The following is a 16,524-nucleotide window of genomic DNA, read 5'->3' as shown; positions in this document are numbered from 1 at the left end:
ATCGATATCCATACTAACATTATAAATGTGAAAGTGTGTCTGTCTGTTATCTTTTTACGGCTCAAACCTTGCGCTGAACAGGAACACGACTTAAGACACAGAAATAGCTTGCATCCTGATAACTTTTTATTCCAGAAAATCAAAGTGTTCTCACGGGATTATCCGTTGTCAACATTGATTGGTATCAGTTTGTACATACTAATATTATAAATGCGAAAGTGTGTCTGTCTGCTAGCTTTTCACGGATGACGTTCAAATGATTTTGAGTTTGGTACAGAGATAACTTGCATCCCAGGGAAGGGCATACGCTACTTTTTATGCCGGAAAAATGACCAGTTCCCACGTGATTTAAAAAACCTAAATCCACACGCAGGTGAAGCCACTAGCCATCTAGTTGTAAATAAAATGCGTGTGGAGAAATAAAAAAAATGGTCAATTAAAGAACAAAGATAAGTGCTTCTGCTATACACTTTTCTTGTCAATCATTAAGATTATTATTATCAATAAGAATAATATTATCCATTAATTTTCAAAAAATGGAAAGTTCTAATAAGATTTTAAAATAATTACCGAAACACAATTCAATAAATAAATTTATTCAGTATCTTACGATCTATATTTACAATATTTCGGTAGGCTCAATTTACTCTCAAAGCCTCGATTGCTCACTTAGGGTAACAAACTTAAACAAAACTTTCCAGCACACTGGTGAAACTTAAATTGTTTAGTCCCTTCTTGGAATGTCTGTGAACATTTTCCATTTTACTATGCAGTAAAACTTAAGAACTAAATTAAAGGCACTAATTGTTTGACTAGATATATCGAAAGTCTTTTCGTCTTCACTATAAAACAATATTAATTTACATTAACTCGGAGGGATTCGTCCGAACTTGATTTCGGCTCGCACGTTACCTGTAGACAAAAATAAAATTTTATTAGCGTCTTTGTTTTGTTTGCTCAACACCGGTTCGCGACGATGAATGAATGGGAGAAAGTACAATAAGAACTTTATATGAAATCTCAATGATGGGAAAAATAATCCTCTAAAAGAAAATTAAACATCAAAAAGAAATCATGAATAGCGAAAAAATAAAATAAAGGCCTTTAAGCATAAATAAAGAAATGGAAGGGTAAAGTTCCATAAAAATAACTCAAATTATTAGGGCAGAAGGGTTAAACAAAATAAAAAGGAGAACTTACACTATTGCTATTTCTGCTGCCACCATGAGATGACATCAAGGAGCTCGTCCTCATCCATGGGTCCAAGGGATTGTTGTGTTGATACTTCATACCGGTCTACAGCAGAATACGCCGAAGACACCCCTGAAGAACATTCTGAAGGTGCAGGCGAATCCGCCTTCTCCGAGCAAGGTGATCCGCTTCCATAAAAGAAACCGTCATCCATATCCGTCACTGTTATTGATTGCGAATTACTACTAGGTATGTTTTCTCTGTTTTCCTGGTCTCGTGTAATGCCTAAGGCTGCATCACTTTCGTCTAATAACTGTTGTAAATACCTAATATATTCGACGACCATTCGTAACGTATCCACTTTACTGAGTTTCTTGCCAGATCCCCGTCTGGCGCCACCCGATAGAGCGGCTACCACAGAGGCAGGTAGATGTCGGCGGAGTGCATTGAAACCATCATTAACTTGTTTCACACGATTGCGTTCTCTAGCATTACGCCTCGCGATCGAAGCGGCTTGAGGTCCGGTGTAAGGATTAGTCCTGAAATGCACCTTCTTCCTATACTGAAGACTCGGCGGCGTATCATGTGTAACGTAATTTTTTTCCGGTGCCGGTGCAATCGGTACAATCCTTTTCTCTGCAGATGTTTTGGTTACAGTGGCAGAGGGGTAGCCCGACGAGACGACGACATAGTTAGTCTGGCCCTGAACGAGTTGTATTTCTTGTAACATTGTACGTGTTTACGCGAGCGGTCGCGGAAACGAGCACACGAGTAGCGCGCGCGGCGATCGGAAAAGCACTGGCCGGCGCGTAAAGGGAGGCTTCGTGGGAGCTTTCGGTACGGCGAGCGAGCGGCGGCAACGAAGCTTCACGCACAAGTGAGCCGGCGGCGCACGCGCACGCGTTATATCACCTGCGCCGGCTGCAAAAAAATATAAATTTTAAAATTCTTCTTCCCCTATTATTTTCCATCATCCCTTCCCCTCACTACGTACGGGTCCGTACCTGGCGAGGTGGTTAGGGGAGCGCGCAGGGAACGGCTAACGCGTGCCCGGTTTTTTCTGATGACCAGTGGATAGTGTGGTATTACCCATAAAAATAATACGCGATTAGTTAATCTTGTCCCCTTGAACTCTACAAAAGATGTAGTGCAAGTGCTACACCTTCGTAAAGTAATAGTTAGAAAGACCTCTTGACAGTAAGACAGTATCACATAAAGATCTTCCAAATTTGTAGTATTTCGAATAAATCAATCGCTATAAGAATTTTATCTGATGATATCTTAATACGTGTTCAGTATTAAGTATTCTTTATAAAGAATATTATGTAGCGGGATAAAAGTCACTTTGCTTTAATCGAAGCTTTATCGTTGTCATTCCTGTTAAAACATTTAGGTCTCTTTAGTATAAAGGGATTATCTGCCGATGCATATTTATGTGCCCGCATGTATTTTAGTACTTGCAGCTATTAGCCTAGCTTAATACCACCATTCTTTAGTAGCAAATTGCTAGTGGTCAATATGTTCGGACGTACTAAGTGGTCATTGTGCAGACTATAAGGCAATGAATTAAAAGTATTTTCACCAGCACAAAAAGTGAACATGAATAAATTAGGGTTCCACTCGCGTTTGAGGCCATTAATCGATTTCGAAATAGGTATCTTTAATTACCTTTAATAAAGACGTCGGTAACTGTTTGGGTGTTTTCAATAATTATTACTATTGAGGTATTTATTAATGCAAGAAACAAATCAAATCTATAAAAGAACATTTGACGACCTACCTCCCCGACGCAGTGGTTAGCGCTCAGTCTTATCAGTGGATGGTCCCGGGTTCGATTCCCGGCAGGAGAAATTCTGAATTCTACAATTTCTAAATTTCTGGTCTGGTCTGGTAGAAGGCTTCGGCCATGGCTAGTTACCACCCTACCGGCAAAGTCGTGCCATCAAGCGATTTAACGTTCCGCTACGATGCAAAGTAGTTAATAAAAACTACCATACCCCTTCCAGGTTAGCCTGCTTCCATCTTAGACTGCATTATCACTTACCACCAGGTGAGATTGCAGTCAAGGGCTGACTTGTATCTGAATTAAAAAAAACAATGCAACGTATATCCATTATTATCATAAAAGCGAAATTATGTCGGTTCGGTATGTCTATTGTCTGTTAGCTTTTTACTACTTAACCACTGAAGTGGGGTTATAAAAACCTTAAATACTAACATAGGCTTCATCAGCTAGTTAGGTAGGTACTTTTAAGTTAAAATTTTCCGCCATATCAGTGCTATTCACTCACACCAGCGCGGTGTGAGTGAATAGCACTAACGACGTTTTAAAAATACAAAATGCCTAATCAAACATTTAGTAGGTAAAATCTACATATAATTTTGTTACAGACACGTTACATACCAACTATCTTTTAAGTTACTTCTTCAGTAAAGTTTTATTTTGACTTATCGTGTTGTGTCTTTACATTTTTCACATACTTATTGGGAATTTAAAAATATCGATTAGTTGAGAACGCTCGGGCCTTGTAGTTCGTCTCTCTCAAATAATCCACATACCAATCGGTTAATTTAAAGTGGGCTATTAATTTATTGTTTTTAAATTCTAATTAATGTAAGGTGATAGCGGATTTTATTGAAAAATTCGAAACGTTCAAGCGCATTCGTTCGTTGTGGACGAGCCCGACACCCGTTGGAATCTTTTCTATAAGTGTAAATTGAAGAGCTTTCATTTATAGAGCTCACGTTACTAAAAGGCGCTGGCAGACTATCAGCTCAGTAGAGAATTTATAGAACTAATTTATTATTAGATAATTTTGATGAAGTGAATTTTTTGAAAACTTAGAAGTTTTTAAAAATCCTATTTCAAAATATTAAGCTAGCCTAGGCTACTTTTTATTTCGGCAAATCAAGGTTTGACGACCTACCTAGCGCGACAAAGCCGTGCCGCCAAGCAATTTAGTGTTCCGGTGCGATGCCCTGTAGAAACCAAAGGGGTATGGGTTTAGTAAAAACTGCCGTACCCCTTTCAGGTTAGCCCGCTTCCATCTTAGGCTGCGTCATCACTTACCACCAGGTGAGACTATAGTCAAGGGCTAACTTGTATAAAAATAAAAAAAAATAAAAAAACCTTAAAAAGGTGCCTGAAGTCTGCAAATCTCCAATTGGCCAGCTTTACAGACTATGGCCTAAGCTATATATAGCTATATGACCTTTGACCAGTAGTCGGTCGGCGATATGGGTTGAGATGATAATGGAGCGTATACGACTAAGTAATCATCAATAATGCAACCGTCAGCTGCATCTACGAGTACCTTAGTGCTATCACACTAATATTATAAAGGCGAAAGATTGTATGTGTGTGTGTGTGTGTATGTGTGTGTATGTTTGTAACTCCTTCACGCGAAAACTACTGGACGGATTGGGCTGAAATTTAGAATGGAGATAGATTATACCCTGGATTAGCACATAGGCTACTTTTTATCCCGGAAAATCAAAGAGTTCCCACGGTAATTTTAAAAACCTACATCCACGCGAACGAAGTCGCGGGTATCAGCTAGTAGGGTTATGATTTTAGTAGATAGTGTGACTTCTGTGAAATTATTGTGGACTTTGGTAGTGACACTAATCGATAAGCTTATTATTCGTCTAGGTGGCGCTTGTAAACAATATTTAGAAAAAACTACGTTACGATACCTGTCTCAAGTACGTAACTTTTAGCGACTGTAAAGAGTCACAAAAAGCAAATTTCAAAGTAAGCAATATAGTTAATTTAATCAAAATAACTTTCAAGATAAACGGCAATTAAAGAAATTAAAGCAAGGATATGGCCCCTTTTTCCTTCCAGATTCGATAGAGGCGGTGGCTTTTGATCGAAATTATAAAGTAACAAATAAAACGTATACCGACATAATAATCTTACTATGTATAGGATGTTAAGCATATTTTGGTAGACAATCATTTTTTAAGACTCACAGTTTTATTTGAAAAGAAATAAAAATAAAAAAGTAAATTATCACAACATACATTGTTGCATTTTTTTTAGTAAAAAAAAGAAGTTAAATGTTGTAAAAACTAAATCGATATTTGAAGAAAAAATATATGTGTCTCTGACTAAAGTGGGCATGAAATAAAAAGGTTTATTTATGGGCAAAGTAACATGAGTTCTTTGTATAATAACGTTTTAACTTAAGCCAATTAACTGGCTTTACTAAATTAAAGTATACTGGGTAAGTAAACTTTACCATTTCCGTTTTATCAGACTAATTTGCGATATATTTTACAAAGTAAAGAAAGAAGCTCATCGCATATCTCTCATCTCAAAGAATTTGGTTTTTATGAATCCGAATACAAAACGGTTTCATGGTATAGTTTCAACAGATTTTAAAACAGTTTAAGTTTTTTTTAATAAATTGCTGCAAATTACGTGTCCAAATTAATCAAACAGTTGGGCGGTTGGGCGCACCAAGTATCAGCGATATTTCAGTTTTCTGTCTCATAATTTTGTATGCTTTCATTCCTTGAGAGCTGTTGCTATGTCAATTTTATCATGTCACAACAATTGACAGGATATTTTAGCCTCCCGTTGTGAAACTAACCCTTAACCATCGTGAAAAAGAATTTGCTTGATAAAAATAAAGCTTTTGGTTCCTACTAAACCAGCTATTTGGCTTAAAAATAAGTAGGCTGGCGAGGAATTTTTTTAGGAGTTTTTTTCTCAGTATTTAGTTAGATACAAGTTCATTTACACATTAGGTACCTTGGTCGACTATGGATAGTTAAAGTTACAGTACTTTTTTTGAAAAACTATAATTGATATTCAACGAGGTTAAGGAGGTAATCTAACAGAATTTTATTTTTGAAAATCTGAATATACAATTCAACTCATTTGGTTTATGAAATTTAAAAATAGCCATATAATTAAAATTAAAAACATCTTTACTGCCGAGCAATTTTATGATTTTAATTTGTGTAAAATTGAAATAAAAAGTAAGTTTCAATTTACCGGTTCTTTTGACATCAAATAACGCATTGGAGGGTTAACATAAAACAATGTCCATGTTAAATTTTAATCGCTACTTGAAAAGTTACGGTCGCATGACTACTATAAAGTTGACTGTCATTACATTACTGTTCAATCGAACAAATAAATTTTTAAGGGCGAATAACCTATGTCAAGTACTCTCTTGTAGTGAAAACTGGTCAATACTTGAGATTTCTTGTACGAAATCAGTATAAAAATAATTTGCAATTTAATTACGGACAGCGCTATCTTGATGTGATTTAGTAAACTAAATTTTTATGGTGATAAATTATGTGCCTATGTCCTATGTTCATGTTCATAATATGAAGAGAAGAGTGGTTCAACGGTTAGGTCCAAAAAAGTTAACAGAACGACAAAAAGTCGTTCTGTTAACTTTTTTGGACACATTCTAAGTTACTAATTTACATACTTCTTGGATCTTTGACCTTTTATTGTTATAGGTAGAGGTACTGTAGTAATCAATTATGCAAATCGATCGAGATGTATTTACATCACATTGTGTGACATCGAACAATTATTTCAGCTAAAAATAAAACAATTACAACTGACAAATTACGGAGATGTAAACGTGGGATTTGGGGGATGTGATGATGGGAACTATGTCATCTGCCGATGCCATGACACGCTTGAGTGGTGTGGGATCTAAAACAAATACATTTTTTCGCTTGATTGTTGCTGTTATTGAGTAATTTGGGATGTGAATTGTCATGCATTATTATTATTAAGCTAGAGTGTTTTTAATGACTTCCAAAAAGGCGAAGTTCTCAGTTAGGCCCGTTTTTATTGAGTTTGACATATACTTTAGTGCTTTAGTACTGGCATTGAGCTAAATCTCAAGCCTAGGTATTTAGCTACGTTGTAGAATGACTACTTTTTTCTTGCTAAATCCCTCGTCTAATGAATATATCTATCCATCTATTTTTATAAAATTGCGTCATTTTCATTCACTCAGGAATCTGAATACCTTCGTAAAATGGTTCCAAAATTGCGGTCCAAAAATACTCGTCAGCAAGCAAATATTTACAAATATCGCGTGTTCAAGTGTTATTATTTTAACCAGTCCAGTAGCCCATTACGCTGCCGGTTGCGAGTTTCTTTGAAGAATGGTCCCCGTATTAACTACATATTTAAAAATTATCTTACCCTATAAATCATATGCATAAAACGTTGTCGGCATCTTTCACACAATGAAACTACCTGATTCGTACCCAATATCGTTTGATTAACGATTTGTTGAGTGACTCCTATTCATCGCAACGTCAAAGGGTGATATTATTAAGCATTAATAAAGAGAATATTATACATTTCACCATCGGTTTGATAACAAAGCCTAGAACTTCGGCGAGAAATACTAGCATGAGTTGCGGATTTATCATTTACAAAACATGATTAATCAAAACGTTTAACCCCTATCTATATTTAACACCAAATATTTACATTTGGTAACTTTAAAAATGCTTCATCGGCCTCAAAATATTTTTTTAGATATTTAAATAGTAGCAATCCGCGTTTTTCTGGTTATTGTTTATAACGTCCTTATAGGATTTCAATTAATTCAACTTATTTAGAACGAGAGACTTTTTTAAACGATTAATTTTACCAGTTTTTTACACCGGTGCGGAGACGAAGCGAGTGACACATACCTATTACGTATATTTCAAAATATTGCTAAGCTTCCTTCGCAGCGAACGAATAAATAAATAAATGTTTTCGTGAACTGTTTTGACTACATTGAGTTGATACCTAACCGCTTTTGGATTGGTGCACGAATGAATCTTTCTAAGCTACTGATTTCACAAAAAGGTGTCGGACATTTCTCACGCTCGGCATTCAATATCCAAAATGCAAATTTCCTGTCACGAAAGCTTGTAAAACAACAGAGGCTATCTGCGGGTCGCATCGCATCGGCTCGGACGGGGTTTGGACAGTCCGACACTGGCACCCATAGCCCAACGTCTGTGTCGCACATTGTGACGGGAAGTCAGCCCTGAGGACACTTTGACACGGATCCAGAGATACGCTATTGAATCGCTCGTCATGATGCGACACCAGATTTCTGAGACGTAAGTTTTGGGAACATACAGAGGTCCTGTAAAATAAACATGGCCGTGGCCCTTTAAACTCTGATACTGTAATTGTTATCCGATTTGAAATGTAGTAATATATCGGTAAAGCTTAACACGTAGTTATATTACTTTAGTTTTCCTTAGTTTACAAAAATGGTAAACAAGTAGCTTCTCGTTGAAATGCGTACTATGCGATCCATTCGATCTTGTTGCCGCGAACTGGCAAACTAACGAAAAATGGACTATAAACATAGTTACTTAAATCTTTCGTACTGGAAAAAATCTTAGGTCATTTCCAGACTAGCGTTTTTTCTGCGCGTATTACGCTCGTTTTGGTATATGCGCTTAAACGCGCGCTATAATATTTTGCACTTCAATAAATCGAACGCGCATGCATGCGTTCACTCTGGCGTTTTCGCTCAAGTCAATTGGTCGTCAATATCAATATGGATTCCGACAGATAAACGGCTCACGTGTTTATTATAAACTTATAAAGGCGTCTTGCTCGTATTAGATGTGCGAGTGCCAAAAGGCCCACGAATAATCGTGTAGAAAACAAAAAAACGCACCCAAAAAAACTCTAAAAACCGCTCTTTAGACAGATATATTTGATGTGGTGGTGGTATCTTAACTCATAAAACCGGACTCTATATTAGAAGATTTCAATCGACTTGTTTTCTAGCCGTTTTTCTTGAGAGCTCGGCGCTAATAAACCAAATCTACGAGCACAATGTAACTCCTTCCTATAAAAGGCTAACGAAAGTAGAATGTTTTTTAATTAAAGTTATATTCCCATAGGGGTTAACTTGTTGTTAATAAATAAAGCTAGTTAGAAAATTAGTCGTATTCGCCGACAACCTTGTTTCTTTTACAAGTTTACGACACCTCGTTAGTGGTGATAAGATGGGCCTAAATAGATGATTAGCTTTGTTCTGAATCGTATAGTCGTTAACTTTTTTACCAATCATTTCATTTGAATGTGCGTTTACAAGGGTGGAGGTTCAATAAACTTAAAGTTTTGATGACCTATCTGATCTAGTTATTAGAATACTTGCCTTGCACGTCATAATATTATAATAGGTATTGGAACATGTATTAGAGCCGTGATAGACTAGGGGTTTAGATGACTGTCTTCTTCGGAGGGTGTGGGTTCGATCCCGGGCACGCACCGCTAATGAGTACGGAGTTATGTGTGTTTTAAACAAATACTTAAATATTACTCGCTTTAACGGTGTATAACGGGCAATGAGACGTACCTAGCTATATTTTTACCTATTTGGCTTATTGGTAATTCAAGCGATTATGTGAAAATGATGTATTCTGTAAACATTGATTGATATTGTTATTGTAGTCAAGTTTATGAGTTTGTGATTTAGAACCCTATTTGTAGGTACCTATGTGTGATTGTTCTATTATGCAAGTAGTTTAGCTATAGGAATCAAAGCGGATCGATTTGTGGGTATCAGTTAATTTATAAATTATCTGATGACTAAATTATGCATAACTAACTCAGTATACATTTTTTTTGTTTTCACTATAGTCGGTGAAATTGATCGTCACTGAATTAGCAGGTTAAAAAACGGGGTGCATAAATAAAATGTCGAATGCTGATTGCCAATAAACAAACTCGATATTTTGTGTCATATAATCTTGATATGAAGAAATGAGGTTCGAAGAAAATTCCCAATAAGGAAGAACGTACACTAAATGTATTTTATACATACGCACATAATATAGCACTCTATATAATGAACTGACAAAATGAAATGATAAGGATTTTTAAATACTGAATTTCATATATAAGTAACGAATTTCAAAGAAAAGCCGTGATAGTACTATTAATACACTGTTTGTCTGTCTGTTACCTTTCCTGACCCGTCATTTCTGTGACCCATCTGATTAACCGATTTTGACGTTAAGTATAGAGATAGCTTGCATTCCGGAGACGGATATAGGCTAATTTTTATCCCGGAAAATCAAAGAGTTTTCACAGGATTAAAAAAACTACAGTTTTAATACCCTTTTGAATTATGAGTTGACAAAAAATAAAATGTCAATCTTCTAAACTGATTTAAAAAAATGATGATCGCTTAACCAAACTTCATGATCACTAAACCGTGAACGCTGTCAAGAACGCACACCGCGTCAGATAAGTTTGTTTCGTTTAACCGTACCTTAATTATAGAAAGGCATTATCAAAGAATAACTCAAAATTAAAAAAAACCCCGACACAAAAACCTCTATAAGGAAACTAGAAACTTTCAAACGTCTGAACCGATTTTCTTCAATTATAGCTAAGAACACTCACGATTAAGCCACCTTTCAAACAAAATAAACTAAATTAAGATCGGTTCATTTGCTTAGGAGCTACGATGCCACAGACAGATACACAGATACACACAGACACACGTCAAACTTATAACACCCCTCTTTTTGGGTCGGGGGTTAAAAATATGCACTCAAGACTTTAGTAAACTTTAGTCATTTGAACAAAGGTTGCCTATAGTAAAGAGAATTATAAAATAATAAATAGATCAAATTCCGTTCAGTGTACATGATTATTAAACCATAAACGCTGTCAAGTTCGTTCGCACACCGTTTCAGACGCGTTTGCTCGTTTTAACCCACTTTTAACTATAACTTAATAACGGCGAGACGTTATCGAAGAAGAATGCCGCCATATTGGCACTAAATTTAACAAAGCCACTTTTATTAAAGCGTACTTGTTATAAAATAACAAATAAGTAGATCAATTTCCGTTCAGTGTACAATGTACATGATCACTAAACCGTAAACGCTGTCAAGAACGGGGCGCGTGGCCGGCGCGCGACTTCGTTCGCACACCGCGTCAGATGCGTTTGCTCGTTTTAACCCACTTTTAACTATAACTTAATTACGGCGAGACGTTATCGAAGAAGAGTGCCGCCATATTGGCACTAAATTTAACAAAGTCACTTTTATAAAAGCGTACTTGTAGCCATACTGATATTATAATTGCGAAAGTGTGTCTGTCTGTCTGCTACTTTTTCACGGCCCTACAGTTTAACCGATTCTGATGAAATTTGGTACAGGGTTAGCTTATATCCCGGGGATGGACATAGGCTACTTTTTATCCCGGAAAATCAAAGAGTTCCCACGGGATTCCCAAAAACCCATCCACTTAACCGATTTGTATGAAAGGTACCGAGGTACTCGTAGCTTGCGTCCCTGTAATTGACATAGGCATTTTATCCCGGAAAATCAAATAATTCCCACGGGATCTTTAAAAACCTTAATCACGCGGACGAAGTCGCGGGCATCCTCTAGTTAAATAATAAATAGATCGATTTTCGTTCAGTGTACATGATCACTAAACCGTAAACGCTGTCAAGACCGGGCGCGTGGCGCGCGCGCGACTTCGTTCGCACACCGCGTCAGACGGGTTTGCTCGTTTTAACCATACCTTAATTATGGCGAGGCGTTATCGAGTAAGAATGTGCACACGCGACATTGGTATTAATTTTAATGAAAGAAGTGTGCGCCCGCACCTGCCCGAGTCGTCTGAAAACTACGCAAACCTGTACTCGGTATTATAAGAGTTTGCGTTTACTTGTTGCGAGGCTTTTAGTGTGTGTTTACTTAAGATGATTACAATTTTATGTTTGTCGTTTTGTACAAAGTTAAAAATATACAAGTATGTCCACTTTTTTTTATGTTCACAGGTGATGGAAATCTCGCAAAAATATTATGTAGATACTATGATGTACAAATGTATAGTATTAACAAGTGTAAATTAAAAATTTATAACACCCCCGACAAGTGAAGGTTACAGTAACTAGAAAAGATCTGATAACTTTCAAACGGCTGAACCGATTTTCTTGAATTATAGCTAAGAACACTCTCTATCAAGCCATCTTTCAAACAAAAAAACTAAATTAAAATCGGTTCATTAGGTTTGGAGCTACGATACTACAGACTGATACACTGATACACACGTCACACTTATAACACCCCTCTTTTTGGGTCGGGGGTTAATTAAATCAGAAACATATTGTAGAGTAGGTAGGTAGGTAATAGGTGTACGTTTCTAGGTGAACCATGCTGGTTTTATTCAAGTAGAATTTCTAAAAATTCTTTCTTAATCGAAGTCTACGTTATGGAAAGAACATACGAGTAGATAGAATGCAAAATTTCTAGAACCAGTTTATGTTAACATGTCAGTGTGTAAGTTTATCCTTTTATTGCTTAGTGTTACCTACTGCTGCCTTTATCAGGTATAAGTTTTTAATCAAAGCCATCATTTTATAAAAGCCCAGACCATTGACGAACATACCTTTGATTTAAAATTTGTCTAATTTTATATTTGACACGCGCATGAAATTATACAAGCTCGTATGAAATTTACGTATGGCTTCATAATATTTTGTAATTATAGTACGTAGTAGAGACACCTGCAAAGTCGGTGTCAATGTTTCTGATTCACAGCTGATCGGCATACAATATTTACATACTATCAAAACAACATAGTAAGTCAATCATGTCTGTTCATTGACTTAAAATATATGGTTTTATAAGTCATTAGTGTTATATAATATAGTGGAATATATTGTGTGTGTGAAGACAAAAAAGAAATATCTAAGTTGCGGAAAAAAGGCTAAATTATTACATTTTAATTGTAATATCTGAGATGAAATGACGTAAACTCCTGTCGCACCTAATCACAACATCAGGAGCTCTAGAAATTTCTTTAAATCTAGTAAGATTTAGGGAAACGGTTTTCCAAATTTCAATTCCGGATTAGATACTTTTCAATCGTAGATTCAAACTCCAACCTTCACTGTGCGTGAAAAATGAGAAGTTTCCCTAGCTTGCTCTCAATATTTAGTTTCAAAGTCACACGGGTTCATTTAAAACTAGATATTTTTATGGAAATCTGGTAAACTAAAAACCCTTATATTAGTTCCTATAACATTTATAAATATTGACTTTGATTCAATCAATCAGCTTATTTGCGTCCTCTGCTGGATATAGGCTATCCCAGAGCGCGCCACCACACACAGCCTTCCTCATCCACCCACTTCCTGCTATCTTCTTAAGGTCGCCAGTCCAGCGGGTTAGAAGTCGTCCCACACTTCGCTTGCTGATACGCGGTTTCCACTCCAGAACACGTCTGCACTAGCGGCCATCAGTTCCGCGACAGACATGGCCTACCCACTGCCACTTCAGCTGGCTAATTCGTTGAGCAATGACTTTGATTGGTTAATTTTCAAATGAGAGCCAAACACGTCTGTTTAGAGAACGCTACGAATAAACCCTTCTTAACTACTTTATCTCTGTAATGCCGACAAAGACATGGGCTAATATAGTTTTCTTGATATAGTCTAAACTTAATTAATATGTAGATACATTTTGACAGGGCCAAAGTTACATAAAGGTACATTTTAATGTTTGCGACGAGTTTGATTTAAAGAGGAAGCCGATAGATTAGAAATTTGAAAACTTAAAAGTATCAAATTTATTTGCTTGATTAGGTATGAATTTAATTAATTATTCATAACTAGTTACAAGAAAGAGAGGTAAGATAAGAAATATATGGGTTGGTAAGAGAGAGGCGAACTATCGAAGGGCAGGTGTCAGTGTACATCTGCCCTTGCAATAAGCTGTCTATGCCCCCTTCTTGAGCCCCCTTACCTTGTCTTTTATAAAACAAAATATAGGCTAACTAATGTAACTATGATTTTGTAACAAAATAATCAAAAAAAATTAACGCATTAATTTTCCAATAACGGTACAGGGTACAAAAATAGGAAAATGAATTAATAAAAATTTACAAAAGTAGATATTTGAAATGCTTTTTATGGAAAAATGTATGATAGGAATTCAGCAATGAAAACGCGCTACTTAAAGCTTAGCAATATTATGTTACTTTAAAAAAATACAATGTAATTTCAGGATGTGTAAGAAAAACCAATAAAATATGTAAATAAATAATTTAGGATGTAATGTTATAATAAATTTCTATGCTAATGTGTATAATTATTTTATCGACGCCCCATGTAAAGTTTTATAAACATTGTAGTACAAAGTATTACCAATTTAATGTTATGCTAACAAATTTAAATTTGAAAGTTTCATGGGATTGCATACCAAATTTTGACAGGTGGCAAGTATAACTGTACGGTGAGTAAAAAGGCGAATCGTATTACTATAAACAAGCAGTATCGTGTATAATTAATACATAAAAATTACCATTGATATCTGAAAATTACTGCGATTTATTTAAGACATATAAATGCATGTACTCGCAGGCGCCGCGCGCTAAAGGTACGTTTCACAAAATGCGTCAACGTCTAAACATAGACGTTTTTGTCTTACTCCTAACTGTGGAAAATTCTATTCAATGAGTCAACATGATTATAACAAGTCCTTTGCTAAGAAAGGTCAACCATCTATCAGAAAATAAAGTTTTAACTTAAAATGATAGCCGTAAGTTCGCATTGAAGAAGGACGAACTTTAAGTTTCTGAAACATTTTAAGAAGGTCGTGGGTTTTTAAGGAGGAACGAAAACCATGTTTTGTAGCGCATTCTCAAAAAAGCTAGTAACCAGCAGCAGTTTAAAAATGTGCATGCATTACAATGTTGAGGGATGAATATTTGGTAGAATTTATTAGCTTCTCTAGTTTTAAACTCTTTTTACCGTTATTTTTTTGGTCGCACAACCTTTGCGATTAATAGTAGCTTAATCTGTGATGACAAAACACACCTTTAATGAATGCGACAGGTTAATTTAAAAAAATAAATTGACGCTTGTCTCCGTCGGCTTTTATGAGATGTGGTGTTTATGTGAGTGGGTACCATAATAGAGGCTTAGCATGTCCCGTGAGGACACAGCTGCCTCTGGGCGGGGAAAACTGAGTGCGCTCTCTTGAATTTTTAGCACATATTAAATTTGAATAAGTGCGAGTTTTTATAAGTACGATTTTTTTTTTAATTTTTATTCTGAACTTTAATGATGTCCAGACACGCTCTTTTTTTACTAATTTAACATTTCTGAAATACCGTTAGGTACATTTCAGTTTCAGGTTAAGGCGGATAAATACATATAAGTTAAAATTATAATTTTAAAATATCTTAGCTATCTGACATTATATATAATTTGTCATAAAATTATAATTTTAAAATATCTTAGCTATCTGACATTATATTTATTGATTTGACTTGATGTGATTCTACTTGTCCGGAATTAGGTCTCTCTTATATTATCACCTGAAGAAATACATTTATATTTCTATATTTAATTTTTTTGACTTGTAACATTGTGACATATATTTATTTTATAATTGTGACTCCAGCAGGGTTATGCTGTATCTCAGTGGCACACTAATTTCGTGAAAATTTCTAATAATTAAATGTCAAACTCAAATTTTCTATTCGCTAACGTCAGTTTTTAACCAAGATGACGTCATAGACAATGGCTCTCGATCATAGCCATTAATGGGATGGAATAGAAACCGGAAATGCTTTTTCACGTATGTTTTCGTATCGATAGTTTTTAAAACTCTATTCACTAAGCAAAAATGACAGTTTGTAATTAGAAACTTTATTAGGTGGCTACAATCGTTTTAACAACTAGTCGGGACCAGTGTTTTGCGACTCGCCACTATAATCCGTCCGTTTTATAGAGGTAATAATTTTTTAGCAATCTCAACGAATGTAGAGATGTTTTAATTTCGAAGGATTTTTATTAATTACAAATCGGCTGAATTCCGCTCGGTTTTTCAGAAAAATATATTATAGTAAAAAATTGATACCTAGTACCTAGGTACTTACCTATTAGTTGTAAAAAGGTAAGTAATCTATACTAATAAATAAAATTGGAGTGTCTGTCTGTAATTTCGAAATAACTACCTCATATTAAGCTCATAGATACCAACACTGAATCACACGTTTTTAAAATTTTTGTCTGTCTGTCTGTCTGTCTGTTTGAAAAGGCTAATCTTTGGATCGGTTGAACCGATTTTGACGGGATTTTCACAGACAAGTAGAGGATTGACCAGGGTGTAACATAGGCTACTTTGTTAACCGACTTTCAAAAAGGGAGTTGTGTTTTTCTACCTATGTACACCGAAATCTCCGAGATTTCTGAACCGATTTGAGTAATTTTTTTTTTAATCGAAAGAGGAACTTTGTGACATTGTTTCATAAAAAAATTGGATTCCAACTCCTCAATCCTGATGCTGCAG

General features: G+C 35.7%; 1 protein-coding gene across 1 annotated transcript; it reads right to left on the bottom strand.

Annotated features, from left to right (window-relative positions):
• Window positions 1–872: 872 nt before the first annotated feature.
• On the bottom strand, window positions 873–1,921 carry LOC123865868 (achaete-scute complex protein T3-like). The gene is made up of 2 exons (XM_045907064.1): window positions 1,201–1,921; window positions 873–912 (listed from the first exon to the last, which is right to left on the bottom strand). The coding sequence occupies exon 1, from the start codon at window positions 1,919–1,921 to the stop codon at window positions 1,208–1,210; it is 714 nt and encodes a 237-aa protein (XP_045763020.1). The 3' UTR covers window positions 873–912; window positions 1,201–1,207.
• Window positions 1,922–16,524: the final 14,603 nt, after the last annotated feature.

The sequence above is a fragment of the Maniola jurtina genome, chromosome 6 (genome assembly GCF_905333055.1).
Source record: "Maniola jurtina chromosome 6, ilManJurt1.1, whole genome shotgun sequence".
Classification (NCBI taxonomy): Eukaryota; Metazoa; Arthropoda; class Insecta; order Lepidoptera; family Nymphalidae; genus Maniola; species Maniola jurtina.
This window is presented reverse-complemented; position numbering and strand designations above follow the sequence as displayed.